Below are 22999 nucleotides of genomic sequence, written 5' to 3' on the forward strand. Positions count from 1 at the left end.
TGTTGTTTTTAAAATGGCCTTTAGAAGTCTTTTGGCCCAATTGCTTAACTCAAATGCTTAATATATTGTACTATTACAATTAGAATCAGGTCCACATTGAGTATTAGTATTCAAGAGAAGATTCCTCTATGGCAATTCTATCACTTTTTAAAGGTTTGTATTGACTGTAGAGAGTTTGGAGAAGAGTTTGATTGGCTTGTATCAACTCATCATTGCTATTGGAAAGCAATCTCTTTGGCAGAGATAAGTCAGTGAGGGGCGGGTAGTGTGAATCTTTTAAAAATTCAGCAAACACTTGCTGAGTACCTATTATTTAGCTCAGTGTTAGTGCTGGGAGTTATATATAAGTAAGGAGATGGTTGCTGACTGCAAGGGGCTCAATGCGGGGGGGTCAGAGAGGTGAATTCAGTGCAAGGAAAGAAGAGTGGGAAAGGAACAAGGGAGATGTTCTGGAAGAACTGACATCTTGGCTGGGTTTTGACAGGAATAAAGTTTCTCAATGATTTATTCTGAGTAAACATGCCAGAATGCAACTATATATTAACAGAATATTAGAATTTAAAAAACAAGTATTCTCTCATTTTATTCTAATAAATTTGGTGGCTTTCTAGAGTTTGAATATCTCTTCAATAACTTCGGAGACTTGGACTTTTATTACCTGGATCTTAAGGATTATCTGATTCTTGGTCTATCAAGAGGAAGAATGAAGGGTTTGGGATGCTTAGATCTCTTAAAGTTGACACAGTGACTAGTGATCAAGAAGGGGTTTTCACAGAAGTGTTGCTGAGTGACAGAAGGCGTCTCTTTGGAACATGGTTCTACTAGTTTAAAAATAATTGCTTTATGTCTAATATATTATCTCTACTGGCTAAATGTTTCTTAGTTTTACCTTTTATTTCTTTTTTGGAGCTAACTTAGAAATTCATGTTAATGATTCTTATCATAAGGTACCAGAATAAATAAATAGTCAACTTCCACTAATTTGACTTTTTGCTACTGATTTTCTGGTCATTTATTATGTGTAAAAATTTTTATTGTTTGCCTCTAATAAGAACTCAGGGTGCTTTGCAGATGTTGTTCATTGTTATTGATAAAAATAGTGCATTTAAAAAAAATTAAGGTATGAATTGGTAAACAATTTCTTATAAAACCAGACTTCTATAGAATATTAATACATAGCATGTCATTTCTTTGAAGGAGTGGAAAAAAAATCCAAAGGCCTTCAACTATAAGATATGCTCACTAACACTCGTTTCTTATAATAGGAGTAATTTGCATTCAGAATAGAGAAAATGAATTATACAAAAGGGTGTACAGAGGAACAGCTATAACTTTTCTGGCATGTTCCACAGCCCACAAAATAAACTTCCTTCAAATGACATGGGGATGATTAATTTCAAACAACCTGGATACTGAGACTGCTGTTCGGAAAAGGGTCTCTGCAACCTGGAAATGCCATGGGTGTAACCCTAGTTTATTAGCTGTGGTGGGGACTGCATTTAGTGGCAACCTCCTTGCCCCACAGAGTTCAGGGTATTTGAATATTCCTGACACATTGGCGGGTGGACAGTGTAAGAAGCCTCATTGGGTCTTTTTTTTTTTTTTTTTTTTTTTTGTAGAGACAGGGTCTCACTTTATGGCCCTCGGTAGAGTGCTGTGGCCTCACACAGCTCACAGCAACCTCCAATTCCTGGGCTCAAGCGATTCTCTTGCCTCAGCCTCCCAAGTAGCTGGGACTACAGGCGCCCACCACAACGCCCGGCTATTTTTTGGTTGCAGTTTGGCCGGGGCAGGGTTTGAACCTGCCACCCTCGGTATATGGGGCCGGTGCCTTACCGACTGAGCCACAGGCGCTGCCCTCTCTTTGGGTCTTTTGCCTTTTCATTTTTCTGTTAGAGAAACATATAATAGCAAGTGTGATGCTTCATTACTGATTTGCTGTTTTTGATTTCAATTTGAGGAGATTTATGTGGGCTAAAGGAGACTGTCAGGAGTTTAAATTCTGCCTCCAGTTTATCTCTTTGTAACCATGTTTGTACTTGTGGAATGTCTAACCAATTTTCGTGTACATTATCAACATTAGTTACTGTAGTGAAAATGCCTCACACTTCTATTTCCCCCAGAGTCTCTGTGCATATAGGAGGCCATGCTTACAGATGTTTAGATGGTGTTTCTTCCCTTTTCAGGGGAAAGGTATGCTTTCAAGTGAGTCTTCAATCCAGGGATGTAGACCTGAGTCTTTTGATTTATGTTCAGGGCTCTCTACTTGCTGCCTTTTAAAAATTGTCATCTAAAAATGCTATACAGCTGGGCGTGGTGGCTCACGCCTGTGATCCTAGCACTTTGGAAGGCTGAAGTGGGTGGATCACCTGAGCTCAGGAGTTCAAGACTCTCCTGAGCTCAGGAGTTTGTGACTAGCCTGAGCAAGACTAAGACCTGTGTCTTAAAAAAATGAAAACAAAAAACTAGCTGAGTATTGTGGCAGGCACTCTTCACAGCTACTTGGGAGGCTGAGGCAAGGAGATCACTTGAGTCCAGGAGTTTGAGTTTGCTGTGAGTTGTGATGCCACAGCACTCTACCCAGAGGGGCAAAGTGAGAATCTGTCTCAAAACCAAAAATACTCCCCCAAACAATATCGTGATTGTATATTTTAGAGATAGATTTTCTGTTTCGCTGGAGTCTCTTGCTCAGATTTTCTGTGTACCAAACCTTGTGCTGTATCTTTTACACATATCACTAACTTGGTCTTTTCAGGCTGCTGTAATGAAGTACGTAGACTCTTTGACATATAAACACTAGAAATTTACTTCCAATGGCTCTGGAGACTAAATCCCAGCTCAAGGTGCCAGCCTGGGAGGTTCTGGTAAGGGACCTTTTGAGGTTTTAGGCTGCCGTCTTCTCACTATGTCCTCACGTAGTGGAAGGAAGAGAGCTCTCAGGGACACTAATCTCATATGAGGCCTCTCACCCTCATGATCTAATTGCCTTTCAAATGTCCTATTAATTCTATTACCATTAGGTGTTAGGATTTCAGTGTATGAATTTTGGTGGGCTATAAACATCCAGTCTATAATAATCACCTTGATGAATCTTCACACTGTCTAGAAGAGGAACCCAAGGTTCAGAGAGGTGAAGTAATTTTCCAGAGGTAGCTGGCCCAGCCTGAGGTGGATCCCTGATTGGCACCCAAGTGTACTGGCTGCTGTAGCCTGAGCCATTGACACTCTCTTGCTCCGTGAGGTAAATCTTTCTGTTCTTGAGCAGTAAAATGAAACTAGCAGATAAAATTCTTGAATATATAAGGAACTCTCTTGAATATCAAAGCAATAATTCAGACAGCCAATGCTCTGGAAGGTAAAAGGAGAAGAGATAATAGTATTTTGTGGTCTACAAAGGCCTCATGAAGAATTTGGAGTTTGCATTAGCAGAGGCTAGGCAGAGTAGTTTCAGGGTGTGATGTAAAGCAATAGCAGGAGGACCAGGCACAGATGGGAAATGCCAGGCACGTTTTGGAGGAATCCATACATTGGAACAACACACAAGGGTTTTGGGAGGTGACGATGGGACAGGTGAGCTGCACCTGCTCAGGAGTTCTTGAAGGACTAGGGTATGGGCCTTCGTATTTAGCACATACGTTTTTACTTTGTGATACTACCAAGATGTGGTCTTAACTGGAATGCTTTCATTTGGTCTGAGATTGATTTTGGTTTGATGAAAATTTTAGCGAGATGAAATCTTATTTAACTTCTTAGAACCTCTCCTTCTCTAAGAGCTTGCCTAGTCTTGCTTCCTTCTAACTCCACCAGAAAAAAAAAAAGCCTTATTGTTTCTCAAGTAGTCTTAGGATGTGATTAGATTTTAATGATGTGTATGTATACCAGTATTTCAGTAAGCATTCTTTTATGAGGGGAAAGCAGACAGGTAATGAGTTTTAATGTGTATCTGTAACATTGAGAGACTCTGGGTTTAGGGATTTTCTCGACTGAGCCACAGGCACCACCTGGGTTTAGGGATTTTCTAAGGAAGGAAAGTGACAGTAGAAGTCAAGAATCTCAGGTACATGAGCAGTTTAGGTCGGGAGTGACTTGCATCAAAGGCTAGACTTAGTATTTTTGTTAGCCAACTTACAGTTCCTTTGAGCTTTGGGTCATAAGGAGCTGTCCTCAGTTTCCCTAAAGCTTTAGGGTATGTGATAACAACTGAAGTTCACTCATTAGTGAACAAGATTAACTATGCTGGGCTATCCTCCGTCAAGATTTGAATAACTTACAGGTTGCTTTACCTAGGAAAAATTATTGATACTTAAATTCTGGAGAAGAAATAAGAGATCAGAGACTCCTCTGGGGGATTGTGAAAGGGCTGTGAAAATTGGCATGATCCAGTTGGCAGAATGGTTTTTTTTTTTTCTTTTTAAATAAAGAAGAATGTCTTTTTGTGTATTATTCTCATCTTACCTGTTTTCTTTTTTAATGTTACAGTGTGCAAAGATCCACCTTACAAAGTAGAAGAATCTGGGTATGCTGGTTTCATTTTGCCAATTGAGGTTTATTTTAAAAACAAGGTATGTAATCTTTACTCATTAATCTTTCAGTAGAAGATCCTTTATTAACCAAATGATGTTTAAAATAATTTTGACTCATAAGCACTTCTGTCACTAGATGATTTTAAAATAAAAGTTAAATTTGTTTTCTAGGAATTTTGGCTATTGTTACCCTTAATTATATAGGAAGTGGCTAGATAATTTCAATTATATGAAGTCAGATTTATATGAGATTCATTAAATGTTTCTTTAAAGAGAAGAGTTATTACCATTTTTAAAAAGATTAATGTTACATTTATAAAATAAAAAAGAGTTACATTTTTCAGTAAAATGTTCTTTTTCTCATTTTCATATTTCTAGAATTTTTTGAGGCTGACAAGGAAAAATCTCATTTTATCTTTAGCTGATTATACACGATACACATGTGCATTTATTTCAACTTGAGTTATTATAACTTCTACCAAATTTAAAAGTTTTCTACCGTACCTGTGTAGCAGAACACATAGACTATATAATATTGGACAAATTACTCACCTCAGTGGGGCTTGCTTTCCATATTTATGAAATGGGAGCTAAGAGTACCTACCTCATGAGGTGGTTAGAAGGATGAAATAATATCTGTGTAAAATATTTAGAACCATGCCTCATATATACATAAGCATGGTAGCATTAGTAAATCCTAGATATTATGTCACCATTTATTAAGTGCTTACGTATCTATTTTTCCTCCAAAGGTATTGTAGTTTCTAAAACTAGTCCTCAAATGAGATAATTCACTTTTTTACCATAAGGAACTGAGCAAATAGAATGTCATGTTATCCACACTAGTGTTCTATGAAGTAGGGTCCTTGGGCAGCTTCAGCATCAACCAAGGGCAGTTTAGAAGTGAGATTCTCAGACTCCACCCAGAACTACTGAATCAGAATCTCTAGGAGTAAATCCCCAGAATCTGCATATTCGCTAGTCCTTTTAGTACCTTCCACTGGAACATTGGCTTTTTAAATCTGTAGAAGGATCAGCCTTCAGTTCAGCAAAATTAGTAGGTATACGACCAGATTATTGATCTAAATCTTTCTTTCTATTGGCTATACTCTTTTTATGCCTTAGAAGCAATAATTCTTTGCTAGAACAATGGCTATCTTTCTCAGTAGGGATAACACTGAATTGTTCACATGATTTTATAAAATCAAATTTGTTGAGATGCGTCTATATCTGCTTATATGATATACCTTTATATTGATGTACTGATTTTTTTTTTGTTGTTATTTTAAACGGAATTTCCCTTAAAAATAGTTTTTGGCTTTCTTTTTTCTTGAGACATAATTCACATATCATAAAACTCACCATTTTAAAGTGTGCACCATAGTGGTTTTTAATATACTCACAAAGTTGTGCAACTCTCACTGCTATCTAATTTCAGGATATTCTCATCATCACATAAAGAAATACTAACCACTGGCATCAGTCCACATTCCTCCCCCTAGTTCCTGACACCCATTAATCTACTTACTTTCTTTATGGATTTTCCTATTCAGTTCATTTCTTTTCTTTTTTTTTTTTTTAAGAGACAGAATCTCACTTTATCGCCCTCAGTAGAATGCCAGCCGATTCTCTTGCCTCAGCCTCCCGAGTAGCTGGGACTACAGGCACCTGCCACTACACCTGGCTATTTTTTGTTGCCGTTTTGCCGGGGTCGGGTTTGAACTCGCCACCCTCTGTATATGGGGCCAGTGCCCTACTCACTGAGCTACAGGTGCCGCCCCTATTCTGGCCATTTCACATAAATAGAATCATACGATATGTGGCCTTTTTTTGGTCTGGCTTCTTACATTTAGTGTAATGTTGAAAAGGTTCATTCATGTTACAAAATATATCAATACTTAATCTTTTTAATAGCTGAATAATATCACATTGCATAGATATACCACATTTTGTTCCCTCATAAGTTGACATTCAAATTGGTTTCACTTTTTTGGCTATTATGGGTAATGCTGCTATGAACATTAATTTACACGTTTTTTAATACATGTATGTTTTCACATTTCCTGAGTAAATAGCTAGACAGAATTGTTCACTTATATGGTCACTGTCTTTAACTTTTTGAGGCATTGCTAAACTGTTTTCCAAAGTAAGTATACCATTTTGTAATTCTACCAGCAATGTATGAAGAAAATAATTTTTTTGATTTCTTTTCTTTCTTCTTTTTTGTGCATTACCACCAATTTCTTCAATGTTTGTTACTTTCCAGTTTTTAAATTATAGTTATCCTAATGGGTGTGAAGTAATATTTTTGTTTTTGATTTGCATTTCTCTGATGACTTATGATATTGACCATCTTTCCTAAGCTATTGTTTTGTATATTTTCTTTGGAGAAATGGCTATTCAGATCCTTTGCCCATTTTTCAAAGTATTTTTTTAATTTAAATTATGGCAAAGAATTCAGAACCTGTAGGTACTCTCCCCACCTTCTCTACCCTTTTATTAATATCTTAACATTTTGAATAATCAAGATTATATGATGCTTTTCTTCACCTCTTACCACATCCTCTATCCAGCGTTTTAATTTTATCTAGGGATTAGGCTACACTTTAGGAAGAATCTAGGCCTCCAAGCCATAAAAGTTCTTGTCTCCAAGAAATTAGGGGATAGGCAATTATGTTCTCTTGTGGGAAGATCAGAATGGTTATGGTAATACCACTGTCTTCTCATCACCAAAGTTAATTGGACATCGCCTTGGTTTCCATTTGAAAAGAGTGCTGCAGTGAAGTATCTTCTGTCTTCTTGTTTTTAACTTTTCTGGTTATTTTTACAAGCTCTCAGTTGAGCAGAGAGATCTATTTTCTGAATTTCCTAGTTTCCGACTTTACAGAAATAACTGTGCACCAGCTTTAAAAAGAGAACAAATGAAGGATAAAGAGGCAGCTAGTACCACTCCTTAACTCCCTCCCAGCATGCACATACACAAATTTAGTCTTCTTGAAATTCACAGAACAGAGTCAAAACCAAGATATGATGAATGCATATTGCATATTGTGTCATCTTTCTTATGACCATAAGGCTTATGGTTCACTATGTGAGGGATTTTAGTTTCTTAAAACATGAAGAAAGTGGCATATGAAATGGAAAGCAGTTCTTTCTTTGGGGTCATTATAAAATAGACTCTTAAGCCGAATACTGTTAAATAAGTTTTTTTTTTTTTCGTTTGTTTAGTATTCAGATTAGAAATTTTCTTTTTTTTTTTTTTTTTGGCCGGGGCTAGGTTTGAACCCGCCACCTCCGGCATATGGGACTGGCGCCCTACTCCTTGAGCCACAGGCGCCGCCCCAGATTAGAAATTTTCTTTGAAATTTCATGCTTTAATTATGATTGCTATTTTCACAATGAGGCATATAAGATCGGTATTTGTGATATGAAACAGTAGGATATACCTAATTATGTGGAGACGTGGATCAGTAAATGATAATAATGTATAGAATTCTGTACAGTACTTAATTTGGCTACAAGATAAGTCTCAAAAATGATAACTGCAACTTTTAGTTGCAGAAGTGTATTTATGATTATAATACATTGATGTTTGTTTTTTTATAAACCACTTAAGTAGTGATGTTATAGTAATGTACATACATAGCGTAAGAAGATGTGCTGGAATGGTAACACAGGAACTTAAGGGCATTGGTTACTGAGGGAGGAGGGATGGAGAAGTTTATGTACTATGTATGTATAACATTCTTTAAAGAAAAAAAAAGATAAAAGAAAATTTGGTAGAACTGTTAGTATCTTTAATTTCAGCGGAGGATACATGGGTATATTGTTCTAAGTACTTTTTGTATTATTAAATTTTTAACTAAATTACTATTTCTTTGTGACCTCTTAATTTATCTTAGAGTATCTTAGAAATCAAATTTTTGCTATATTATGATCTGGATATCTAAGCTTTTTTCTTTTTTGCCGTTTGTTTTTATTGTGGTAAGAATATTTAACATGATATCTAGCCTCTTAACAACAACAACAAAAATGTGTTTTTGAGACAGAGTCTCACTCTGTCACCCTGGGTAGAGTGCTGTAGCATCATCATAGCTCAGAGCAACCTCAAACTCTTGGGTTCAAGTGATCCTCTTGTCTTGGCCTCCTGAGTAGCTGGGACTACAGGTGCCCACCATAACACCTGGCTAATATTTCTATTTTTAGTAGAGATAGGGTGTCATTCTTGCTCAGGCTGGTCTTAAACTTTTGAGCTCAAGCTCAAGCCTCAGCCTCCCAGAGTGCTAGGATTACATGTGTGAACCACCCAACCCGGTCCTCTTAACAATTTTTAAGTGTACAGTTCATTATTGGTGACTGTAGGTACAAATGTTATACATCCAGATCTGTAGAGCTTACTCATCTTAAGAACTTAATTGAAACTTAATGCCCATTTCCCTTTCTTCCCAACCCCTGGGAAACCACCATTGTAGTCTTTGATTTTATAAATTTGACTATTTTAGATATATCATATACGTGGACTCATACTATACTTGTCTTTCTGTGTCTGGTTTACTTCACTTAGCATAATATCTTCTAGGTCCAATTGGATATATTTCTTACCGAAATAATCCATTGATAAAGATTTAATAAGTCTAGGAATGGAATGTTCATTTCATTTCTTTTGAGTATCATTTTATTTATCTCTGGAGTTTACTCATCTCTGTCTTGCTGTCTTGAAAGATAACATTCATTGTAGTAATGGTTTTTGAAAAAGTGTTGTTGACAGTTTGCACAGGCATGAGAGAAAGCAGGAAAAAGGGTTCCATGTGAGGATGGAGGAGACCTGACTCTGTCATTGTGTCCGTGGTCCCAGCCCCACCCTTTGCTTTCCCCGCCTCTCTAATGAGCTTGTCTTCAGTCTTGCTCAGTTATTTGCGCTGTCAGAGTCGAGAGCGGCAGCAGTGTCAGTACTTCTCTTGATTCCTTGTGTGTTTATTGTGTTTTATTTTGTTTTTGTGCACAACAAAACAAACCTGTCTGTAGGATCATGTGTGTCTCAGCAGCTCTAAACCAATGGGCACCTGAAACATAATTGATGGAGCCTCTTTAGGTTGGAAAGGATCCTATGCTTCTCTCTTATAGTCTCTTCTCAGAAAAAAATACTGGAGTAAATGTCAAGGACTCAAGCTTCTGGAGAGTGAGAGGAGTAATGTTGCCAAGACCAGATTTCCACCTCTAGGAAATGTATTCATTTTATATATAGAACAAATACATGTTGTCTTATTTGAACTTTGAAGAAGAGTCTTTTCTGAGGAGCATACATTGCGTAATATTAATGTCTGCCCTCTAAGAGAAGATATTCAGTTGGCCAGAGCACAAGTTCATGGATACTTTTTTTTTTTTAATTTAAAAAACAGTCTTTGAAAGAAAATTATACTTAAGGTCTGGAGACAAAGAGTCACTTTCTGTGGTTCCCTACTTTTAGTTTTATTGGAAAGTAATGTTTTTGTTTGTTGTAGACTGTTACGGACTATAAAGAAATGTTATTACTTCATTCCTCATATGATAGTGATTAATTGAATTCATCAATGTATTTTTCTCTTTAATAAAGTACACAGGAGTGCATATGATAAAACTTAGAAGTTTTATTCTTTTGACTCCATTTAATAATTTTTCACTATTTGGGATAGCCTTTCCAGACTTTCCCCTGAGCATTCACATAGGTAAAATATATATCAGTGTAGACATTGGCAGGTATATACTGTATCATACTTGCATATTTTTCTGTGACTCGGTTTTAATTCATGAGCAATATGCCTTTCTGAGTCAGTATTTTTAAACACCTGAGTGGTATTTTATGGTGATAATGCAAATCATTCTTAATTTTTTTCCTATTATAAATAATGCTGCCATCAGCATTTTATAATATATATTTGTGCTCATATTTGAATATTTCTATGGAAGAGATTTTTAGAGGTAGAATTACTGGGTCAAACATCATATGCATTTAGCATGTTGAAGGATATTGCCAAAATGTCTACCAAAAAGGCTTTATCAATTCATACTCTCAGTGACATGACAGAAAACTACTCTCTCTTTTAATTACCTTTTTTTTTTTTTTTTTTGTAGAGACAGAGTCTCACTGTACCACCCTCGGGTAGAGTGCCGTGGCGTCACATGGCGCACAGCAACCTCTAACTCTTGGGCTTACGCGATTCTCTTGCCTCAGCCTCCCAAGCAGCTGGGACTACAGGCGCCCGCCACAGCGCCCGGCTATTTTTTGTTGCAGTTTGGCCGGGGCTGGGTTTGAACCTGCCAACCTCGGCATATGGGGCCAGCGCCCTACTCACTGAGCCACAGGCTACTTTTAAGGTTGCATTGACTGTTTTACAATTTAGAGAAGAGACAGCTAAGTCACAAATGATTACAATGTGATAATTATACTTAGACAGGAATGCTATAAGAGGGATGTCTAATTCAGATAGTATTGAGAGGGTGAGACAAGACTTTGCAGAGGAGGTAATGTTTTAGCTGGATCTTGAATAATGAGTTTGCATTAACTAGGCAGTGGAGTAGGAGGTGTGCTGGGAGACAGGGCATTTTATTTATTTATTTATTTATTTATTTATTTATTTTGTAGAGACAGAGTCTCATTTTATCCCCCTCAGTAGAGTGCTGTGACATCACACTGCTCACAGCAACCTCCAACTCCTGGGCTTAGGAGATTCTCTTGCCTCAGCCTCCCAAGTAGCTGGGACTACGGGTGCCTGCCACAATGCCTGGCTATTTTTTTGTTGCAGTTTGGCCAGCACCAGGTTTGAACCCACCACCCTCGGTATATGAGGGCAGAGCCCTACCCACTGAGCCACAGGTGCTGCCTGAGACAGGGCATTTAAGACATGAGGAGCACTGCTTGTGAAGGGCAAAAGGAATGAGATATGAAATATTGGAAAACTGCAATTGCTTCAAAATTATGGAAGAAGATAGCATAGTAAGAGATCAAAGAAATACAAGAAAGTAGTAAGAGACTTATAATGGTTATTCTAAGGAGGTAGGGTTTTATTGTAAAATAGAAAATGATGAACCATTAAAGGCCTTTGTGTCAATGGAAAGAAATAACCTGATTTTTGTGTCAGAAAGATCACTCTCTAGTCATTGTGGGAAGTAGAATGAGGTAAATTCAAAAACAGGGAGGAAAGGAGGTAAGGAATGCTGAAAGTCTAAGTTCAGGCAATAGTTGTGTCCTCAGAGAAAGTAGGTGGATTTGAGAGGTCCTAAAGAGGAATGCTAAATAGAACTGGGAGAAAATTTGACTGTGGTGAGTAAGGGAGAAGGAAGAGCCAGGATGACTTTTGTGTATTTTAACCTTGTCAAGTAGTGAGGATCGCTGTTGTTTGCCAAAATGTAGAGAACAGGAAAAAAGTTAGATGAAAATAACTGTGGTTTAAGATAATGTATGAATTTGATGCTGCTGTGAGTCAACTCAAGGCTGGCTTGGGGCCAGAGTAAGGGAAGTTACTGCCATGCAGGCGGGACTGACTCCCATGAATAGGTGTCATCTCCCTGGGAAACTCTGGGGAAAGATAACTAGCACACAGGTCAGTGAAGAAAGATAAGGACTCTGTGAAGAAGACTGAGAAGGAATGGCTAGGAGAGGATGGTACCCTGGTAATGGAGGGGAGGAGCAAGTTTTATTCTAGATTGAAGTAGAAGTGAAGAGGTAGTGAGGAAATTAGTAGCGATTATGATTTGGGGAGGTTTGGACAGGACGTGGAAACTGTGGATTTGAAGTAAGTAAGGCCTCTGTTGTGACAGTTTCAGGTGCTAAGACTTATGAGTAAAAAAAAAGTAGATTCAAATCACTTTGTTTCACCATGTATTAATAATATAACTACAGAACAGGGCTCATAAATGTCCAAAGGAGAGCTGTGAGAATGAAATGAAATGAATGTTAAAGTGCATGTTAGTTTTACTATTATTATCCTGAATCTTAATTTCACCTTGGATGGTTGAAAATCCGTGTGCAGAGAGGTGAATGTGCAGCCAACTCTAACATATGACTTAAGAGTTGAATCTGGGCATCATGAAATTCTAATTATTGTGTTTCTTTGTCTAGGGTTCTATTTTTTTCCTGCTAGTTCTTCATTTGGGAAAATGCCATTCTTTATTCATCTCACAGATCTTTATTGCATTTCTGCTCCATGCAGGCACTAACCTAGTTGTTGAAGGTACGACGATGATTCAGACATTGTTACTGCTTTCATCAGTCTCATGATCTAGTAGGGTGAATGGAGATAAGAAGACAACTATTCTAAGAGCTGTTGAGGAGATGAGGTGGTGTACAACATAGAGGAGAGGCAATGGGGAGTGGGGAAGCTTCCCAAAAGTGACATCTGAGTGGAGAAGAATGAGAGGTTATCCAGGTACATCAGGAGGTACAGGCAGTGAAGGTAGTAAGGTAGTGAAAGCAGAATTAATCGAGAACATGGTAGGTACCGGGAAGCAACCCGCAATAGTGTGCTGGGGCCATCAGGTGGATGGAAGGGTGTGGCGGGATATGAAACCAAACACCCCAGTTTAGGAAGGCCCTCCCGTGGTATTCAAATGAGATGAGGTTTTTGTCCCAGTGGCTGTTGGACACTGTTAGAATTTTAACTAGGAAGTAAAAATGGATAGATTTTTGTTTCACATAGATAACTTTTGAGGCCTGAAGGAAGGAGGAATTATAGACAATGTTCTCTGAAGTATGATGACCTATTTAGAGGAGGGAGTTTATAGTGTTTTGACAATGAGTGTAAAAGCATGGCAGTAGGAATTAGAGGGCTTGTTCAGGAAATATTGAGAAGAGAAAATGACAGCCTTCAATGGCATAGTGGGGTAGGGGCAGGGCAAGGATGTCTTTAGGTTTTTAGTTGGTTGGCAGGGTTGGTGGTGTCACACCACTTGAGAGATGGTAGGGCAGATGATGAGCTTTTTCTTTTTGGTTTTCCCCTAACACAAGAAACTTTTTTTTTTTTTTTTTTTTTTTTTTTTCTGGTTTTTGGCCAGGGCTAGGTTTGAACCCGCCACCTCCGGCATATGGGACCGGCGCCCTACTCCTTAAGCCACAGGCGCCGCCACAGGAAACTAATTCATCAGATATTTCCATTTTGTCTTATAGATGATTCTGTGATCATTTTTTTCCAGTACTGCTTTGACACTATAGCTGTTAGATGTTTTAAGTCTTTTCTACTCTTTGTGGGGACTAAACTTTTGCTTTTAAAGTTTCTGTTTGTGTGTAACTCTTTTCTTTCTTAATTTTTTATTTACCTACAGGAAGAACCTAGGAAAGTTCGCTTTGATTATGATTTATTCCTGCATCTTGAAGGCCATCCACCAGTAAATCACCTCCGCTGTGAAAAGTTAACTTTCAACAACCCTACAGAGGACTTTAGGAGAAAGTTGCTGAAGGCAGGAGGGGTAAGTGGCACTCTCTTGTGAAAGCCTCCCTGTAAAAAACTAGTGGCTAATGTGTTAAGAAACACAACAGTATTCTGTGAGAGGTAAAAGACATGAAGTTCTTTAATGACTTAGCTGTGAACTCTCAGTTTGAAATGAAGAGGTAGGCAAACAGTATTTTAAGTAGGTATGAGTGTTTGCTAAGCTGTTGATTAAAACAGCCTCAAATCAAAATCTGTGCAGCTCAAATTTCTTTTGACAGATGCCAAAACCAAGCAGTAAACTATCCTCAATTACAAAAAGAACATTGTCTGAAGTTGGTGGTATCAGAAGTTTATAGAAACTTTTGGGTTAAGTTGAACATTATGTTAAGAATCTATAGAAAGGAGTTATTGTCCAAATTTTTTGACTGTAATTAATAGAAAAGATATATTTATGCATGAGTCATTAAATACACATTTTTTATTTGAATTTTAATGTGGGTAAAGGATGAATTTTTCTTTTTAAAGTAATGATGAGAAATGTGTGATAAATTTTTGCCCTGGTGATTCGGTTAGGATGGAGCAAGATTTCAAGTGGAGTTTCTTGCAAATAAGCGTTTGGGATTTTGCTTGCTTCTAAGTCAGCTATACAGACAAATACTTGACTGGATAAAACACACCTTAAAATGCATGTCATTGGGATCATGAACTTCTGCTTCATGAATTTCCGGTGCCATCTTATCTGGGCAGTGCAGACCCCAACTATTTTGCAATGTGTTCTTTACTCTAGGATCCTTTTCACTTACTTTCTCTGGAAGGTTTTTATATAGTTTTTATATCTGTGAAGTTATCATTTTATATAAGCATGTGTAGACCATAACCTGTGCTTCATTTTACTGATAAACTCTACCTGAGGGTTTTATGGGAAAGAGCTGGGTTTCTTGTAGCACAGAAGTTCTTTCCCTTTATTGGGGCTTGGACAACCACTTTTAAGAACCTCAGAAATGCTATGTCTCCTCGCATGAGAACATTCCCTATGTACAATGGGACCTCTATAAGTTGACCACTGAAGGGACTGTATGAAACTGTTCAACATAGGGAGGTGGCCAACATGAGGAACTAGGCCTACTTTACTAGTATGTATATATGGTGCATGTCCAGTCTATGAAAATTAGGTCGCAACATAAAGATGTGGCCATTGTAGGGAGGTGGTCAACTATGGAGATTTTGTTGTATTATATATAATTGTGTGAACATTTTGGGTTATGGAAACACTCCCCCTCCTTTTTTTTTTGGAGTCAGAGTTTCACTTTGTGACCCTTGGTAGAGTGCTGTGGCATCATAGCTCAGAGCAACCTCAGATTCCTGGGCTGAAGCAATTTTCTTGCCTCATCCTCCCAAGTAGCTGGTACTATAGGCACCCACCACAACACCCAGGTATTTCTAGAGATGGGATGTCACTCTTGCTCTGGCTGGTCTCAAACCGGCCATCTCAGGCAACCCCCCTGCCTCCCAGAGTGCTAGGATTATAGGCGTGAGCCACCATGCCCGACCCCAGACACCATGGTTTTGAGTCCTGTTTTGTCAGGCTCCTGTTCCTTTAGCTGAGCTGTTAATGTATATTTGAAGCATTACAAGTACTTTTACCACATTTCATTTTTCACTGTAATATTTTTCAGTAAATTATAGGTTAAATAGGTACTGGTGGGCTGTCACTTACAGTATTTTATGGGGATATCCTTCATGAATAAATGGGGTTTTATAACACAACTCATTTTAAAGTCAGGGACTCGTGACATTTTTGTAAGGAAGGTGTTTTTTTAAAAAAAAAAAAAACTGTTTCTTTTTGTAGTTATCAGAAGCACAGAGTTGATGCTATTTACCTGTGGCTATGCTCTTGACAATCAGCTGGTTTGTTTTAAATCATAATCATTCTCATTATTTTTCTCTTTATGAGGGTGGCATTTTATGCTTCTGATATCCCTCTTGGGTAGTTGGCTAAGTAATTGGAGTGTGTAAATTATGGATCTTGAGTATATCAGACTTCTTGCAAGACTCATAGGAAAAAGTAAATATAACACAAGAATCTTTTGAAGCAACTCCGTAGTCCCCCCATACTCGTGGATTGCCTGTGCGTTGGAGGAGCGGGTACAGTCAGTGACAGGCAGTGCTGCATCCTGACAAGGTCCCTGGTGGATTCTCATTCTTGGTTCCCCTCAGCCTTTACATATCTCAGAATGATCATTCTTGACTTCTAACTTGGCTTCTTTGCGTTTAAATGCTGTTTGAAGCCTGCAGGTGTTTTCCTGTTAGATTGTGTTTTGGTAACTCTAAAATAATAAGTTGAATTATACACTATTCTAGGCACACATTTTTCAAAATATTACAAGTTCTTTAAGGAAGTGATTACAGTGAATTTTGTAATAAAAGTAAAATTTAAAAATTCATTTGAAGCCATAGTAATCCCACAGATTTTGTCCATTTCATTTGGGACGGTTAAATTAACCTTCTATAAAAATATAAAACCCCAATTAATAGACTAAAAGTACATATTTTGACTTACCTAGATTTTGCAGTGCTTTATATTATTTATATCTGACATTGTAAACATTTAACTTGGACTTAATGTAGCCTATGATGGTGTTAATAACTTAGGAGCCTTTTGATTGTACTAGGAATCTTCTGTTCATTGGCTGTGTCTCTTCAGATAAACTTTTTCCTTGGCTGGATTTTGGGGTAGTACGTAGGTGGGGTCCTGTGTTCCTTATACCTCAAAATAATATGTGTGACATAGTTATATATGTTCTATCTTTAAAGAAAAAAATTGAACCCTTCTTCATATGTACTGTTTGTATAGTCATTATGTATAACTTCAGACATGAGTGCAGCAAACTAGTGTTTCACTGAGATTCCTTCCTAAACCAAAAAGTACATGGTGCCTTTAAAAGGTAAGCTCACTTTTCAAGAGATCAGAAATGTTTTTAGAGCTAGCAGCATCTTTGAAAAAATGCTCTTTGATTCTCAAAATAATTCCAAAGAACTTTTTTTCAGAGAATCTTAAAAATTACGTATTTTTTCTATTTCATAATCTGTGAACCTATAGCTACATGATATTTTTTTTGTGGGGGGGAGTCAACAATGTTCTTTTCTTTTCACTGTACTTTTTAAATGTCATAATCATTTTAAAAAAATACAGTAGAACCTCTATGACTTGGCACCCAAAGGGCTATAACAAACTAGTCAATATATGGAAGTGGCCAACATAAAATTCTAGGCCTCCTGTACTGATACATACATGTGGTACATGTCTGGTCTATGAAAATTAGGTCAGCTTTAAGAGGTGGTCAGCTATAGAGGTTCTATTGCAGTCTCAATGAAATCTTATTGTACTTCTCTCTTGGAAAAAATGTACCCTGTTTTTTTTTTTTCTGTTGAATAACTCCCTAATACTAAAGATAATCTTGCTTCAAAAGAAAACCAATTTTTGTGGGTAGTGCCCATTTGGATGTAAGCAGTTATTTTCCGAGACTTTTGAAAAACTGAATGATTTCTTTTATAGGACCTCGAAGATAGTTTTCTCTAAGTTGTAGACCTCATTATAACTTGCTGGGGAAATAGTGGATTTGGTTTAGGACCTAGCCCCCTGTCAGGACTTCGGTAAGAAAAAGGTACAGGGGTAGGGGATCAGAAAATGGAAAAAAACAACTTCATAGCTTCTTTTAAAATTTATTATTTATATTTATTATTATATACATAGTTATAATTTTTTCCATTATTTATATTTATTGTTATATTATTAAAGGAGGTTATTTCCTTTATTTTGAGATCTTAAGTAGTTCTTTGGTGAGGAAGGGAATAGTAAACAATAAACTTTTAAGGGCAAGGACAAATAATGTATCTTTAAATTTTAAGCAAAAGGACAAAATTATATCATTAAGAAGCACCTCTCCATTTTATTGAGATATTTCTGTTTATTTCTCATTTAAAATAATTAACTGATAGATCTCTTTTGGATCTATGATTGTCAAATTGTTCTCATCAGGATGTTGGGATTAAACGGGATAATCACAATAGATGATTTTACTTAACACCTTCTTAGTGTCTGGAATTCAGTCATAACTGAAAAACAGAACTGAAGAATTTGACATCCATTGCTCTAAGACAGTGGATGAAAGAAGATGAGCTTTTCTTTTGGATGTTGACAAAGCAAAGAAATACTGTATATCAGATATTGTGTATTAGGTCTGCTTGGAATACCATTTTGTAAGATGTAGGTTTTCACTGGTGAAATTATGTTTACCATTGTTCTTAATTCTCAATTTCTAGCAGATTAAAGACTTCTCAAAACTATTGTTCCCTTAGATGGTTTCATGTGTAATAGTGTAATATGCCCAGCAAGGGAGTTGCATCCTTGTGCTTCCACAAAGATAGTCTAAAAGAGGCAAACATCTTTGGAAAATTGAGTCTATTTTACAGTTGTTCTCTTTTTCTGGCTTGGAAATCAAATGATCAAGTGGTCTGCTGTGATTCTGGGCTTTTCTTTTTGTTTGTTTGTTTTCTTTTTTTCTTTTTTGGGAGTTAAAGTCCTGCTTTTGTCTCACTGTAGTGTATAGTGGCCTCTGAAACTCTTGGGTCAAGAGATCCTCCTACCTCAGCCTCCTGAGAAGCTGGAACTACAGATGTGTACCACCATGCCCCTTAATTTTTTTCTGTTTCTAGTAGATGTGGGGTCTTGTTCTTGCTCAGACTGGTCTCAAACTCCTGATGTAGAGCAATCCTTCTGCCTTGGCCTCCCAGACTGCTAGGATTACAAGCATGAGCCACTGTGCCCAGCCAGCTCTGTCCTTTATTATGGGATGGTGGTAGGGTATTGACGTGTGTGTGTGTGTGTGTGTGTGTGTGAGAGAGAGAGAGAGAGAGAGAGAGAAAGAGAGAGCGCATGTGTGTATACCTGTGGTTTTTCTTTCCTTTCCTTTCCTCTTTTCTTCCTTTCCTCAGTTAAACAGGGCAAAGTCTAAACATGTTATTCAGTTTATTTCTGAATCACTGGTAAGCAGTTAATTTTGAGGACTGAAAATTAAAACTAACCACAGCAGTTGTTAAAACTAGGGTTTCTATAGGCAGAAATCCAATTTTGTTCAGACACCACCTGTTTCAATAGGACATTTCAGACGCCCATTTGGCAAGATTTGCTGGAGAAGACATAGGGAACATGCTTTCAGTCTGTATTAAGTCTGCAGCATAATGCGGTCCTGTTTCTCAGAGTGACAGTTACATTTATATATGATATGTTTTGCAAGGAATAAATTGGAATCTTTCTGAAACATTGCTTATTGTGAAATGGAATTCAGAGGACCTCCAACAAGGGGCTTTGGTTATTAAAGAACCAAAGGAATCTCATGATAAGGAGCTTTTACTAATGCATCTATGTCAAGCTGCATGAACACAGCATTATATTGCAAGGATCTGCAATGGATATTGTGAGCGTGGTTTAGTGTTTCCTTTGTCGGGGACTTGAGAACATTTGTAATTCCTAAACTGTACAGATCACATTATCTCTCCCTCAAATTTAAAATTTTTTTGAATATGTAAATGCACACAGTATAAAATGACATACAGTGAGCTTTCTGCTAGGCCACCAGCAATTTTGTAGTAAATAAACTTATACATAGTTCTTTGTACACATGGAGGGGTATGTCTAATTCCTTAGAGCAGAAACGTGGTTCTGAGGCAAAGCAGAATTTAAATTTTGGTAGACATTTACAGATTTCCTGCCAAGAATTTTATACCACTCTCTGCTTGCACCAACAATGTATTAAGGGTGTCTGCTCCTTCACAAGAGGATTTATTAAGGTCTTTCCTCACCCCATGCCTCTGCAATCTGATGGATGTATCTCGTTTTTAATTCACATTTCTCTTATGAGTGATGATGAGCAACTTTTCATATGCTTAAAGCCATTTTCATTTCCTTTCAAAGACCACATTTTAATGTATTTTAAATTGGAAATATTCTAAGTGTTTCGGTTTTGACTTAAATTTATGGGTACTCATCCCACATACTTACATTTGGAAAGGTTACAAAAAGATACGGAAGCCTCTGTAACCAAGGTCTATGTTTTTAGGCTTTCGATGTGTAACAAATTATGTTCTTAGGAACTAATTTGTCAAGACTTTGGCTTCTAAAAATATAAGTGGCTTTTGTGGCAAACTCATCTCGACAGTGCCTAGAGATGGATAGCTGGGTACTTATTTTAAAAAATGACTCAAAGAAAATGATACAGAGAAGATTATTTTAGTGGCTGTCACTGGACAGCTTCATTGGATTTTTGGATATTTGTTTTGGATCAAGTGTGCTTTTTTTATTTTTTTATTTTCTGATATATTATCCTGTAATTGTCTGCCTCAAAAGATAAAAGAATGTTTCTGTTTTTCAACGGCACTGATAAAAGGTGATTTATTTAATAAATGGAAGATCAAGCTGGCTTCCTCATTTATGTGGCTGTTTCCCAGAAGTTAATTTTCTGTCATATTTGGTATTTTCTCTGCTCTTCTGTGTCTTTGGCTGCCTCTCCTGACCCCCCTGGAAAATTAAATCATGAAAGTAGAACATACATATCAATGATAAATAGAATGTCAAACTTGTAAGCCTTAATTCCAAATGTAACATTGATCTCGTAAATTGTTTTAGGGAAAGCATGATCATGATAAGTAGGAAGTTATTTATGTCACCCAACCTATTTAGTGGTTTTATGACTTAATATATTCTGAAAGTAACATAAACTGGTTGCAGAACAGTTAGACTTTTGAAATATGCACAAAACATATCTGTAGTATAAAGCAAACCTACCTATTTACCTTTCAAGTGAAGAGGGAAAAAATAGGGATGTTCTTTTCACTCAGCTCAATGCTTAAATACCATTACTGCATAAACTGAGCAAAGGCTAAAAAACAAAGAAGGGAGACAGGGAGGTGTTCCCAGAGTGTGTTCTAAGCAAAGTTCTGTTGAGTGTTTAGCTGTTGATATTGGACAGTGTGTTATGCTTCTTTCTGCAGACTTGCAGACTTCCCAGTAGTGGCAGTTTAGCTGATGAGATGTAGGATGTTTTTAATATAGTAACCTAATAATTTAGTCTTGAAAGGAAGTTCTGTGATACCTGAAAGCAGCTGTCATTTAACCTTGCCCCTAGCTCCTGCTACCAGGGCACAGAAAGCCAGTGAAATAAGACGTGAATAAAAAGGGAAATATAGGATGTGAATGCTGGAGAATTTTTAAATAAAAAAATAAATAATTCTCTGCTTAAATACAAAAATGTGAAAACTATTGATTCAAATTCTCTCTTCTTGGCTCAGGTACTAGTTTTTTATGCACTTGTTTCAAAGCTGCATCCAAAGTTTATCTAATACTATATCCAGCTTCATTTCCTTCTAAAGTGGTGGTTAGGGGTTGTTTGTGAATGGAGTTGCCTACTTTGATTGTTCCCACTGGAATTTTGAGGTTCATGCAAACCCTTTTTTTTTTTTTTTTTTTGAGATAAGGGGCAGCTGAGTAAGAAAAGGGAAGGCTATTATTAACTTTCTTTCTTTTTTTTTTTTTTTTTTTTGAGACAGATTCTCACTCTGTCACCCTGGCTAATGTACCATGGCCTGAGCCCAGCTCACAGCAACCTCAAACTATTGGGCTCAAGCGATCCTCCTGCCTCAGCCTCCCAGTAACTGGGACTACAGGCATCCGCCACCATGCCTGGCTAATTTTTCTATTTTTGTAGACACAGGGTCTTGCTATTGCTCAGGCTGGTTTTGAACTTCTGAGTTCAAGCTATTCTCCTGCCTCCCAGCCTCCCAGAATGTGAGGATAATAGGCGAGAGCTGTTACACTGGCTTTTTTCTGATTTTTTTTTTTTATTCCTGTTGCTGTTGTTCCATGAGTTATAACAAAAACCTGATAGTGACTGTGACCTGAAGGTAGAAGCTTAAAAAAATAAATGTCTGAGACTCTTGAAGTAGACATTTGTAGTTCATTTTCAGGGAGTGTGGAGAGATGGATTGTAGGTGGCTTAATATAATAATCCTTATCACCACAAGTGACACGACCGTGGTATAACAGAAAGAATGCTTGATTAGATATCTGAAGGCACAAATTCAGTTCTTGGATCTGCTCATTACTTTAGGCTTTAGGTTGGGATAAATCTAGAGTATGCATAATACCTCTTTCTTCCCACTTGAGATTATTAAATAAAAATGTGGGTAGATAATTAAGCAGTCAGCAAGTAATTGTTTTCTTTATTGAAATGACCTCTTTTTTTCTATGGATTTATTATGCTTTGCTGTAAACCACAGTTTTTGTTACCTGGAAGGGTGAAAATAAAATGTTTCTATATCAAGGATTTGACATAATAATGGTGTTCTGGTAGAAAGAACCTGTTTTAGCTTCAAGAAGGAATCTAATTTTTCCCTGATTTTAGAATAAAAGTGTGCTAGCTTTAGAAAATGTAGACTTCTTGGAAAAGAAGGAAGAAGAATAGAAAATAAATCTTTATAACCTCTCCAGGGACTATACCCTCTGTCAGTATTTTCCCTGTGTTGTTCATGTAGGTAAGATCACACTGAATGTCTATATTTTGCATTTAGTATATTACACAGAAGTTGCATAGTCTTAAAGCTTTATGACTTTATTTTTATCCTTCTAAATCATGTCCTCACACTTCAGAAAATTGATGTAAACTTTTTAGTTGTTCAGAATTTACCAGTAATGTGTTCTATTGCTTTTGTATTTGTTTCCCCTTTTGACACTCTGCTTGTCAAGATTAAAGTTATTGGCTTAATACCTAAAGATTATAACAACATTCAGGACGAAAGAATTGTTTTGCACGAATTTGAGATTTTTCTCTTAATGGGTTTGACAGTCCAGGAGTATGATGGTCTAGTTGTTTTGTGACTGAATGGGCCATAGTAGATCAGTTATTTGGAAATATTTAGATTTTAATATAGATTATTGTAGATGTAGATTTTGTAACTTGTCTTTGTAAATGTCATTATTGCCTTTCCTCTCCTAATAAGGGTGGATTAGGGGCCTGT

At 37.1% G+C, this 22999-nt stretch overlaps 1 protein-coding gene across 2 annotated transcripts in view; it reads left to right on the forward strand.

Annotated features, from left to right (window-relative positions):
* Positions 1 to 22999, forward strand: part of MLLT3 (MLLT3 super elongation complex subunit) — a 279354-nt gene that overhangs the window by 158491 nt on the left and 97864 nt on the right. For both annotated transcript variants that reach the window (XM_053571693.1, XM_053571703.1), the window contains exons 3-4: positions 4480 to 4562; positions 13821 to 13964. In XM_053571693.1, the coding sequence (XP_053427668.1) occupies positions 4480 to 4562; positions 13821 to 13964 (227 nt within the window). The remainder of the gene's footprint in view (positions 1 to 4479; positions 4563 to 13820; positions 13965 to 22999) is intronic.

The sequence above is a fragment of the Nycticebus coucang genome, chromosome 2 (genome assembly GCF_027406575.1).
Source record: "Nycticebus coucang isolate mNycCou1 chromosome 2, mNycCou1.pri, whole genome shotgun sequence".
Lineage (NCBI taxonomy): Eukaryota > Metazoa > Chordata > Mammalia > Primates > Lorisidae > Nycticebus > Nycticebus coucang.